Here is a 12,622-nt window from a genome sequence, read left to right as displayed (position 1 = left end):
AATCTCACCCAGGCAATCGAACCCCCCCCCCACCCCCGACTTGCGCCACTGTCTAATCCTAACACAACTACTGAACCTTACACACAACTACTGAACCTCACACACCTGAACCCACACACCTCAAGGACGCTAATGGAAGTGTGGGCTTGGTGTGCGGCATACGTACAAAGACGGGAGCACCAACCTGCCCCTGGTCCTGGGGAGGGGGGGTGAGTTGGGGGGCCTCGGGGGGTGAGGCTGAGAGCAGGTTGTGCGGGTAGTCGATCAAGTAGCACACCACGCTCGTGTGGCCGCCTTTGGCTGCCTCAATAAGCATTGTGGAGCCGTCCTGCGAGGACAGAGGACACGGAACAAACGGGCGATTGGACTTCGCTGCCGAGGAGTCGGTCGACCAGACTCACCGTTTCGTCTCACCAACCACCACAGTTGCAGGTTACAGCAGCAACCACTCACTCAACTAACCACTCACCAACCACGAGCATTTCCACACATTAATCAAACAGTGTATTCCTACAGGCATGATTCAAATTGTACACGATGACGTTCATTGCGATACCAGTTAGAAAACAGCATTTCCATTTGTATCATTTTTGTGCTTTGCTGTACATCCAGCACAAACAAAGATGACTTCAACCGCCGTTCACTCAGCATGAGCCTGCTAATTAGTCGTTCTAATAATTGCAACCTCGTAACGCACAAACTGTCTAGCGATTTATATGAGTATCTGCAAATCTGTGTGTGTGTGCGCATGTGCACGTATGTGTACGTGAGTGTATCCACGTGGGAGTATGGAATACAGCTGCCCTGGCAGCAATGGAGCCTTGGACACATGGGCTAATTGGGACGGCCAAGCACGGGGGCTGTAACTTGACACTCGTTGGATTAAGGCCACATGACAGCGCGGGGCCTTAGTGTGCGCAAGTTCATGTGTGTGTGCGCGCATGTATAAGTGTTTGTTGGCAGTGGGGGGCACAGGTGGTTCATCTGCCAGTCACCTCAATCAGTTAACCCAAAACACCTGGGGTCTGTGACCGTGACCCTCCTGCCGGTAGCGAACATTCCACGCGTCACATGCCGGTCTCGAAGCGCAGCCGGCCCGGCGCAAGCGGCGTCACCGCCTTATCACCGGCGCGGCTACCGCTGTTGCCGCCGGTGCAGGCACGGGCAGGTGCGACTCATTGGGGAACGCATACCGAGGGCGACGGGCGTTGGCGGCGCGTGCCGATCGGCGCGGCGTCCCAGCCAGGCAAGGCGGGCGGGCGGTTTACCTTAAGGCGGTGGTTGGGATCAGCGCCGTGAGCCAGTAGCAGCTCGACCACGGAGAGGTGGCCGCCGGCGCAAGCCAGCGACAGCACCGTGTGGTCGTTGTTGGCCGTGGCGCGGTTCACGTCTGCCCCTGCACCCAGGAGACCGTGGGGGGGGCGGGGGGGCAAGAGACGACGGGGCGCACAAGCGGCGGCCACGCGGGAGGCGGGCGACAAAACACGGCCGGCGTTATTGCCAAAAAAGAAAACGTCCCAAAAGCAGGACTGCGGTCGGTTTGTTCTGACCAAATGGGCAAAAAGTGGCTGGGACCATCATGGCGATTGTTATGATTACTAGTGTTACTTTAAATTTGTTGTTTGAGCAGGAAAACGTATTTTACCAAAGGCGTTTCGATTAATTGTTTTGCAATATATGATCGAATCTTATTCCTCACTCTAGAGGCACTATTTTGCAATATGTCTCTCTCATATTAAAGTTCAATTTAGTTAAGTATTTAATTTATAATTAAGTTATATTTTGTAATTTTTCTTTATTTGTTGACTTTTTCATTGTCGCATTTATTGTATTTATATTTTTTATGTGACCTGTTGCAAACGTGTTTTAAATTTTAGTTTTTTTGTGTTGTTGATGAAACCCAATTCAAGAGCTTCTTAGCTCACAGGGCAATTCTAACTAAACTGTTCATCATTACTTTGGGGTCGGACTTCATTTGCCCAATGTATAAAAATACTATTTTAAGCTTCCAACTTTATTTTGGCACGCTGCATTTAGGACTTCTGTTTTTAATTCAGGGTCAGGAAGTTGGCCGTGCACAAAGCAAAACAATTTCACAGAACAAAATAACACTCGTTTTCGCAGGTCAGAATCACCGCAAAGGAAACATTTGCCAATCATCCATCTCGACATTAAGAGGTGGGGGGGGGGGGGTGTGGCATGGACAACGTTATGGAACAGCACTACAAACCCAGTGACCTGACTTGGAATTTAAGTTTCCTATGATGCGGCAAACGCTATTTACCCAGACGTCAGCCCAAGTATAGGACCGGCTAAAACGCAGCAAAGTTGGCATAATGGGTAGCAGTCATCTGCCTGTCATCTCGTTCAACCCATAAGCACCTGGGTCTGTCCTGGGGACCCCCCTCCTGCCAGCAGCGAGCCATCCGCACTCCACATGACGGCCGCAAAGCGCACCCCAGCCTGGCGCAAGCGTGCCGCGGGTGACGTCGCTCCCGCTTGGTCGGAGGCTGCCCATTTATTGAGTGCACCACATGGTGGCGGGGGTTCTCCGCGGCGCACGCACTCACCCTTGCTGATGAGGAACTGCACGGTGCACACGTGTCCGGCCCGCGCCGCCTTCATGAGCGGCGTGCGGCCGCCCTCCGACTCGTGCTCCTGCGGGACGGCGCGGCACACGCTTCACTCCTCGCTCGCGTTGGACGCGAGCGCAGCCTGGGCGATCCCAGGTGACCCCGGTTGACTCCGTGGCGGCCAGATTTGTTCGAGAAATCGAGGTTTTTTTTTCATTTTTATAGTTAACGCTCGTTTACACAACAACAAAAAAAATGTCCGAGTCCCAATGCTCTTTTGCAGGAGGGTACTGCCGAATTATCACAATAGGGGGCAATTTTGTAATTAAAAAGTTAATCATATGCAGGTTATTATTCAGCATTCTCCTGTTGCTGTGATTGGTTTCCCATCGTTTCCCCTCATCGTCTCTTGCACAAGTGGTAAGCGAACCCCATGCAATCGGGCGTTATATTTCTGATATGCACTGCATCCCTGAACACGTGGTTAACTGTCTCATGACTAGCGTGAATGTGAATCACCACCCTGCCATTGTTAAGTGAACGGTGCAAGACTTGGATGTTGTTTTCCTCAAATGTGTTTGCGACTCAAGTGTCAGCAATATTAATACTGATTTGCTGCAGTTCCTTTTTTTCCCCATTCACAAAGGCCCTCTGCGAGTTATTGTCATAAAACAGCTCACGGCCGAATGTTTATTTCTCCCGTCAACAAATAAAATAAAATCAGGCGGAGTGGGGGACGGAGAAAGCGTCGGATTTTGACTTCACCGCCGTGCGGCCGGATCGTGGCCTCACCAGGTCGGCGCCGGCTTGCAGCAGGAGGTCGGCCACGTCGGTGTGGCCGTTCTCGCAGGCGTACGTGAGCGCCGTGTCGCCCGTGGCCGTCGTCGCGTGCACGTTGGCCCCTGTCTCGCGCGCACACGCGGCACGCACGGGACGCACGGGACAGGGATGGCGGGCGCGGCGTCAAACAAAGGGGAGCTGTCGGCCCAACGGCGCCCCGTTTGGCAACGGTCGCCAACGGAGGTTAAGCGGCGTTGTCCGAGAGGGGCAGCGGCGCTGGAACTCTCGCCAAGGAAGAGCCGATGAGAACAAAACACGAGTGTCGAGTTGCGTTGCTGTTATTAAGTCGAGCAGACCTCCATGAGAAAACCCACGACATTAAAACAAAAAACTTAGCGCGGAAACTTCGGTGATAAAAACCAGAGCGAAAGGACCCATTTAAAACACGGCAATGCATTCTGCCCCAACAGCACCGTTGGCTTCAACACTAATTAAATATTTGTGAACACCAAGGACTGTTGGAAAGAGTTGCACAATCCAAGCACACACATGATTACTCCTCACTTGTTAACTATTTATAACACAAACACACCAAGGCATCTGTGAATCCGGTCTTTTAATGTCCGTAACGGTGTGCCCGTTTTCAAGCACGGATGAGCCAGGATAGCCGCTGGGGTGGGTGACCGCCCCGTACAGAACAGGTTGCTCTGGGGCAGCAACAGGAATTAACTCAGTGGCCAGCAAATCTATCGTTGTAGTGTACCAAGCTCTCTGCCTTCACCAAACAGTCCTGATCAGCGTGGTGACGTATGGTCATATAACCCCCCCCGTGGCCCGCACGGCATGGGGACGTCCTCATCCAGCAGTGGATTGACAAGAGGCCTGTGTGAACGTGCGCGTGGATCATGCGAATACACAGACGTATGGCAAATCACTCGGCCACTCCACACCGGGCTCTTTCCAGATTCGCGCGCAGGCACGGCGCGATCGTGAATCCACTCCTTGGACGAGCGCTTCCTCAATGTGGTACAGGCAGTGAGCGTTTTGACCATACTTCACCCACATGGGTCGAGGGGCAGAAAGGTTTTTTTTACTTCCCTGCCCCCTCCGGTGGCCACGACGCCCGCTTGTCGTGCGTGATGGCCGCGCATCCAAACGCCGCCCAGGCTCAATTCCTGCTTAGTGGGCGCAACGCACGTGATTTTAGTCCCAAGGCAGATTCACATTCGCTTCGCTTTCACCTACAAAGTGCACATGCCACATTATAGTGAATAATAACTACGGCGCACGGCGGTGCGCACAAGCAGGCCGTGCGCATGCGCCGGGTAAAACCGCAGCCACCGGCAATCAATGTGCTACCAAAAGCTCGATTCAACATCGGCTAAAAGAAGCGGAAATTATGTTGGCTTAACGTCCGGGATGTCGCTAATCTGAGGGACGATGATGAAAAGCCCGCGAATCTACGTTTGGCCGTGTCGCCTGGCAAGAGGAAACGTTTCTCTCAAAGCTGGATGGAGGGTAAAGCCCTCTGATGGGAGGAGGCCTCATGGCAGACCGCTGCCTCTGCAATGCCCCCGAGACTGCCGCCAAGGCAAGGGGCGCCCTGCGAAACACTCCTCTCCCTTATGTCAAGAGAAAAGCAAGATGGGCACCAGAACCCACCAGGTCAGCTCTTCGCAGCCAACATTTGTGAAGAGAACAGCGAAAATGACAAATCATGCCTTTTGTTAAGTTGTTCGGACAGTGTTGCGGATATCTGGCATAGAGGCTTGTGAGTGCCACGGTATACATATTTACTCATGCCTCTCCGCCTGTCACGGTGCATGCGATCGATGTGTGGAGAAGCTGGCTGCTGTGTTTTCTCTGTCCACTGCGAGCAGGGCACAGTGACACAACAGTGGGCAAGTGTAAGGTGCCCAAGCGCCTGCGTGTCCGTCCTTGTGGATTGATTTTTCTGATTGCACTGTTGGTTTTTCCGTACAGCTTCTTGTTGTTTGTGCCAAGACTTCCTTGCAAAAGAGGCTTTTGTTTCGATGACCTTTCATAATCGTCCTCATCACCCCATGGTCTATCCACTCCAAGCCATTACAAGCCCTCGAGCGCTCCTGCGATGCCACAATTCATCCATTTCAACGGTAGTCACCTTTGTCGGGCACATTTTCTCCTTTGGCTGCCATTCCAGTCTCGTCCATCAGCCACCATCGTGCCTAATAATGTGTCCAGCACAAGCTGCTTGCAATAGGCTCGGGAAGACTGTGACGCAACAGCTTCGAGAGGGGTCAGGGCACAATTTTTTGCCCGGGTGGCGCTCCTGTTATCGCCGTACACGGAACAACGCGCGATATTGAGTTACCCCGACCCCCGCCCGAGTGGAAAATAACACGGCATAGGGGCACCGAAAACGCACAAGTGCCGCGTCATTCTTCGCATGCTGCCGACTGATCGTAAACATAAACACCTGCAGAAAACCGGCTCCTCTAATCCAGAGTCAACACAGCCACTACACTAAATCAACAATGTATTTCCTTTTACTTCCTCTTGCCCTGCCGTTGCTGCCGTGACGATTGGCGGAAGGTTGGGTTGATGTGAAAAATGCGAACACGTGACCGACAATACAAGCGGGAGAGCGGTGGAGCTCCACGCTCCAGATCCAGTGAACCCGAGTTCGATTCTCGGCCACGGCATCTGAAGCGGTCTTGGGCTGCCACCCACTTCACCAACATGCTGAAGTATGGTTATTAAAAACACCATGACCGGCAATGGCAACGAGAGGTCTTAACGCCGCAGTGAACCGTGACAAAGTGCTGTACATCACGTTATTTCTTCATTTAATTTCCTGTTGGGCAGCCGCTGATTTAAGCAAGGTTGTTTTGAAGTGACGAATATTTGACGCACGGTCAAACGTTACAAGTGATGATATCCCGGCGCTCCTGCCGGCTGAAGGGCGTGGGGGGTACTTGTTTGTTATTCTATGCCGATTACTTACCACAGAAATCTCATCGGGCAACAGCCCTGGAAACCAGCGCCTGCGTCAGCGCCTAACCAATGGCCACGTGACGACCTGGCCACTGGCAGAGCAACCTCCGCCGCCGCCGTCGCCACCGCCTCTCGGTACCGGCGACAACCCAACTCGTGCTGCCGCCCGGGTGAAGGTTTTAAAAATAGGCCGGTCTCCAGTTACAAAGACGGTGACAATGCAAAGGAAAATGTGGTGCCGGGGGGGGGGGGGGAAAGGCTGCCAACTAAACGAGCCGTCTGTGGTCACGCTTGCGGGGGTCAATATTCGTCAAGCGCCATCCCCTACAACCCCGCAGCGTGCGTCACCGAACAGCGAGGCCTCGTCAACTGCGCCAAAACGCCGTATTCGATGATCGCATTGTGAACGGGCACAACGGCCGCGTTTTGACCGTCGCAAAATCCAGACGCCTTGGGCGCGCAGCCTGACCGGTGTGTGAGAGAGAGGGGGGGAGAAACGATCCCGAAACAGTCAGCCCTTTGTCTGATCGTCTGGAATGTTCGTTTTGCATACCACGCATTCTAGAGTAACTAAGTGGGCAACTCGAGCGGTGGCGGTGGTGGCGCTGCAGCAGCAGCAAATCGTCCAAACACCGCTATGTTGTTCCTGCTTTGCGGCGGCCTACCTGGGTAGTGAACTCTCCCCTCGTCTCGAGACGGAACGACATGGGGGCTTCTCCGTGTACAATGTGTGACGCACACATAGCAAGAGACCTTGCTCGTGCAGCACACGACTTATTTTCGATGAGACAGGGTAGCAATTCAAGGAAATGTCCGCATAAGCCCCTGCCACCCCCCCGACGCATTCTTGGGTAAGTAAGCCTATCAGATTTGCAGCTGCACAAAGGAAAACCAGGTCTGCCTAGGCCAGTGTGTAGTTGCATCGGCTTATCAGATGCGCCCATGGACCAGTTACAACGCAGATCACTCGCTTCTGTGCCAAGCAGCCCCAGCTCTCCCCCCCCCCGGGGGGCCGTACGGAACGCACGTCTTGTAGTGCTCTGAATAATTACACAAAGCATCAAGGGTTATGAAGCACGCTTTGGGTATTCGTGCTCCCCTTCCCGTAGCGCAGAGCCACCGCGAAGGAAGCCCCCTGCAGGGTTTCCCACAGGCTGCGGTAATTTCACGGCAGGGGGTGAGATGTTGCCATTCGTATTTCAATTGCGTAATCTGCAGGTAAATAAAGGTAATTTGTAGAGACTTCCAGCTTCATGGAAGAATCTATTTGTAGGGGAGGCATCTTGTCTATGATTTAGTCCCTTATATTCTCCTCAACGCAAATGATTATGTCGTGCACTGTGTTGGTCAGCCTATGGACATCTGGCAGCTGACCAACATTGGTTCGGGCGGGCGTGATTGCTGACGAGACGTTGGATGTCGAAACCAGTCCAAAGTTTGCTTGTGTTGAACCGTCACTGTCGAGGCTATTGAACTCCCAGGGTACTGAGCGTGTGGCTGATGAGAAGTGTAAAAAGTATTTTTTTTGCATGTGTAGAGAGACAGGTTTTGGCAAGGGAACATATTGTCTGCTTATTTAAATACGTCACTCATTCTCTGCACCGACGCCAGCACTTATATCGTATTTCAAAACAAATGCTGCGTTGCTTTGTGCAATGGCCCAGTGAAAATCAGACGCTCTGGGATGTCATCGTCCCCCGCCCCCACCGTGGCGTCTTATTGCCGGGTAGCCAAGGCAGCGGGGTGAATGGGAGAGGTGGGAAGCTGTGGGGTGACTCCTGGGCGGCCTCCAACACCCCACGGCACGATCATACATCACGTGCAAGGCGTGCGCCCCGCTGTGCGCACGATGCGCCACAAGCACGGATCGTACATACACCACCCACAGATCAGAGGGCAGAGCGTGGCACAGCGGAAGGGAGCGTAGGAAAACAAAAATCAGCTCTGTTTGGAATCCATTCATCTATTGATTTGACTTGCCTTCTTGGGAATACCACATTGTGTTTTCCATGGAATTGTCATATAAATGTAAATGTAATTTCCCCGCTGCGATTCACAAAAGGGGCATTGTTTGCCGAAAATTAGCTGCACGATAACACGCGCAGACAACCACAACATAAGCGCATGAGACTTGTAAACAATTACCCACTCCGCTCTTCGATTAAACGTCATCATTTGTTGTCACGATTAACAGATTACTAATTGCGATTGTCGTGCACGCAGAATCCAGTCAATTCTACAGAGGTTCTCCTCAGCCAGAAGCCCCATTACAGCTGCTAGGATATTTTCTGTCTCCACGTGCTTCTTTCTACGCTTGCTACTCCAGTCTCCTCCGCCGCTCCAAAACCTCACTCCACCGCATCCTCTCACCTCGCCCTCTGTCTGCCTCTAACCCTCGCTGCCCTGCACCGATGGCATGTCCACATCCCTTCTTCCCACAGCATCTGCGCGCAGCTCCCTCAAACTGGTGATTTGCACAGAGCGGCAATCGTCGCCCCCTACCAAAAGGGACAGAAAGTTCCCGTTTACAGGTCAGGTGCTGCCAAACTGTGCAGCATGGGGACAGCTGCTGCCACTGGCGGTGCGCGCCCCTTCACACGTGTTGAGATGAGATGTAAAGCCAACTGACACGTCACGGAGTATGTGGGGGGGAGGGGGATGTGCTATATGAGATACAAATCACGATCGTTATTTTTCACACTTTTCAGATTTCGTTCCGTTGTCTTTTTCAAGTGTCCATGTGGGCTCACACGAATGCCAAATCATTTAGAAATGTAGAATCCACGTAAGAAATGTAATTAATTAACGTATTATTACATTAATAATGGGTATGGCTTTGTGTAAATGTTCAGCTGACAAAGCTGTATGAAAACTGCTATTTCCGGCCACGCAATTTCGACACTGCTCGGTCAACTGGAAAAAATGCCTTTTGCAAACAGACCACGAGAAGCACGGAAATCAGGCAACACAACAACACAACCAACGGAGCTGGCAAGCCAGTCCATTACGTCAGCCGGACAAGCCGCCCCCTGGTAGGTAACATGAGGTTGCCTCGTTTTTGTTTGTTTCTTCATGAAAATGCTTTTTGTGAAACTCTTCTGTTGCCAAGAGTGCCCAGTAGCTATAGAGATGGAACAATGCTATTGCTAAGCAGTGTGTCATGTAAACATTTACTAATGACCCCCACCCCCCGCCCAGCAATTCTGCGCATTGCCACGATTTAATTTTCATCTTGTGCCGTTACACTCGTATAATGCGCAACAAAATATTCCCACACGCACACACACAGACACGTACAGGTCTTGAGACTTATCAATAGAAGTGATCCCAAGAATCGATGCATCGATGCCTGCCCCCGAGGTCCTAGTCTCAAGACGCACAGTTTCGAGCATTCCTAGTTGGCGTGAAAACACAAGTGACCTCTCCGATGGACGGGGGGGGGGGGGGGGGGTGAGTGGGGCGACGGCTACCTGCGGCAAGGAGGTACTTGACGAGCTCTAGGTGGCCCTCCTGGGCGGCCTCCATGAGCGGCGTGGAGCAGCCCAGCTCCAGGTCGGCTCCCGCCTTGATGAGGAAGTCGGCCACCTCCAGGAAGCCGCCGCAGCACGCCAGGGTGAGCGCCGTCTCCTGCGTCTCCTCCGTCTGCGCGTTGATGTTTGCGCCTGGGAGCAGCAGGCGAGCGAAACACAGTACCAGTTACGGGGGGAGCCCCGGGGGGACGAGGCGACACGGACTTTGAAAAATCATGCACGCGCGCGGCTGCGCGATTGTCCCGGGAAGTATTGAATACGCTGTCATAACAGGTAACTGACATCGTCCGAACTACGAAAAAAAAATAAGTGGGTTTGGGCCAGACAAGTCGCTAGAGGGGAAGACGGACACGTTCCATTCCAGCCAAGGAATGGAGCGCGTCCGAGAGGACGTCCACTGGGGAGAGACAGAGCGAAGAGATCAGATCATGTGCAGGCTGGATTTTTGCATCGCAGGATTGTGAGAGATGGTTACAGCTGTTAAATAACAGAAAACCCCTGCCAGACTGCTTTTAGCGCCGGTTTGTTTCTCGAATTTTGGGCAAGCCTTCGATGAATGTTGTTGCTTTTAAATAGGGCGAGTCCCAAATAGAAACCAAACACTGCAGTAAATATGAATTCATATCGGATCATCCTGACGAGTTGTTGTGCCCCCCCCCTTCCAGACGAAAGGACCGACAGACGAACAGGGGGTAATGCTTTCAACATTAACTGGACAGTTTTGAAAGCAAAACATATAATCATCAGCCGCTGTCCATCCACTGGTGGATGAAAGCCACCAACCCGAGCGGTCTAACTATACCATAGCACAATGCTGTACGGTTCTATAAATTACCCTCTGGGACAGTGAATTAAATATGTTGGTTATTAAATGCCGTCTATCACAGCAAATCTGCACGAAAGTCTACAATGGACTATTTCTGTATACCACGCCAAAAATGACACACTGAACAGTTCCCGACTTGCAATGAGTTTTGATAGAGAATCAAGTTGCACAACTTTCGATCAAATGTTCAACGGTAAAAAATGTAGAACGGCTTTAACAGCCAGCATCACCACAAACCTGTTAGGCATTGAACGCACAAAAAGTCGATGGTTGGGTTTGCCGTATTCTAACAGAACACCGAGGCGATACATTTTTGGGTTAAGTCACAGAATGATCTGGCCAAATTTATGTCGTAAGGCCATCCCCCCCCCCACCATCCCAATAAAACCACGAAAATTTAATTATCATGCGTACAAGCGTTCAACAAGCCAATTGTTAGCATTCGAGCTGTAATTCTCACAACCAAATGTATCAACTCAATAACAGATCCTATTGGCTGAAAAACCTACGTGTTCAGGGAACACCGCGCTGTTGTACAGGCAGAGAAAAGTCCTTAAACATCGGCCGCTCATTCTTTGTTGTCGAACTTGACCAAGTCTTTTATTGGGGTGACAAACACAAATCTACGCACATCAGCAAGCAGACTGGCGTGCGCAGTGCGAAAGGCCATCGCAGTGACATTGGCGAGCGAGCGCGTGGGCGAGCGGGCGGGCGGGCGAGCGGGTTTTGTTGTTGCGACCTCTAGCGCGGTTGTGAAAACACGGCGTGGACGACATGAAGCGAGCTGGCCCGGCAGACCCAGGTACACCCCAGAGAGAATCCCGACGTCAGCGCGCGATCTCACCTTGCGCGAGCAGGAGGGCGACCATCTCCTCGTGGCCTTCGCGGGCGGCCTCCATCAGCGGTGTGTAGCCCTCGTCGTTCACCTCCTCCAGGTTGGCCCCCCTCTCGATGAGCAGCGCCGCTAGCTCCACGTGCCCGCCGCACGCTGCCAGCGTGAGCGGAGACTCGAACGAGTCGGCCGGCATGTTGACCTGCGCGCCACTCTCCAGCAGCAGCCGCGCCACCTCCACGTGCCCGTCCTGCAAGCAGTGGACAGACGCGACGCAAACCATTTCCACATTTTGGCACAATTTGCACCGTGACGCCGGGAAATGGGCCTACTCTTGTCGATGACGGCAAGGGATCTTTTTCTTTCATTGCAACAACACGCGGGGGGTCGGAATACCACAGCGAGAGGTTCCACCAAACAGGATACAGAAAAAAATCCGTGAACATCCATTTAGGCGTGGTGGAACCACATGAAAGGGGCGGAACAAATTGGAGTCCGGGCCCTCGCTGCCCCAACCAAGTGGGGACCTCGCGCAGGGGGGAGAAAGATGACAATTTAAATGGGGAGGGGAAGATGGAGGGGGGGAGGAGAAGAATAACCAGCATACTAAGGGGAAGCCGGAGGGGCGGGGGATATCACGGGATCTTCAACATCCACTGTGAAGCAGACGGAGTATATGCTTTGGGCGAATGCACCCACAGAATGATTCAGGACAGCCTCTGGATTTGAACCATGAGCCTCTGAAAAAAGTAACTAGGGCACGTCACCGCCCGAATATAATGATTCAGAATTTAATTTTGGCTTCAACCACAATTATCTGACCAAATGTGTATTGTAATATCCTCCCCCACCACCTTACATAGCCAAACAAATTAAATTGTTACGTGAACAAGTGTCTGCCATGCCAATGTATTATTGCTTCAGCACACGGCAGTTGTTGCTGCTTCAGAAAACCACGAAGTCAGAAAAACATGCAGGAAGTCATCTAAGGTGGCCCCAGCCAAAGAATAATTCTGACTTCCTGGATTTTATTCTGACTTACTGGATTTCCTCAAGATGCTTGGCACAGTTTCAAGAAAAAAACATCAAATCTAATTGCTGCTAA

At 52.2% G+C, this 12,622-nt stretch overlaps 1 protein-coding gene across 14 annotated transcripts in view; it reads right to left on the bottom strand.

The window, feature by feature from the left end:
* LOC116951079 (ankyrin repeat domain-containing protein 17-like) overlaps positions 1–12,622 on the bottom strand; it is a 112,092-nt gene that overhangs the window by 25,400 nt on the left and 74,070 nt on the right. For 11 of the 14 annotated variants that reach the window (XM_076073227.1, XM_076073234.1, XM_076073225.1 and 8 more), the window contains exons 8-13: positions 11,530–11,767; positions 9,800–9,991; positions 3,366–3,475; positions 2,571–2,658; positions 1,269–1,396; positions 167–328 (exon numbers count right to left, since the gene is read on the bottom strand). In XM_076073227.1, the coding sequence (XP_075929342.1) occupies positions 167–328; positions 1,269–1,396; positions 2,571–2,658; positions 3,366–3,475; positions 9,800–9,991; positions 11,530–11,767 (918 nt within the window). The remainder of the gene's footprint in view (positions 1–166; positions 329–1,268; positions 1,397–2,570; positions 2,659–3,365; positions 3,476–9,799; positions 9,992–11,529; positions 11,768–12,622) is intronic. The other 3 variants (XM_076073228.1, XM_076073231.1, XM_076073232.1) reach the window with 1 other exon arrangement.

This window comes from Petromyzon marinus, chromosome 41, assembly GCF_048934315.1.
Source record: "Petromyzon marinus isolate PM22_M1 ecotype Great Lakes invasive population chromosome 41, UKy_Petmar_22M1.pri1.0, whole genome shotgun sequence".
Lineage (NCBI taxonomy): Eukaryota > Metazoa > Chordata > Hyperoartia > Petromyzontiformes > Petromyzontidae > Petromyzon > Petromyzon marinus.
This window is presented reverse-complemented; position numbering and strand designations above follow the sequence as displayed.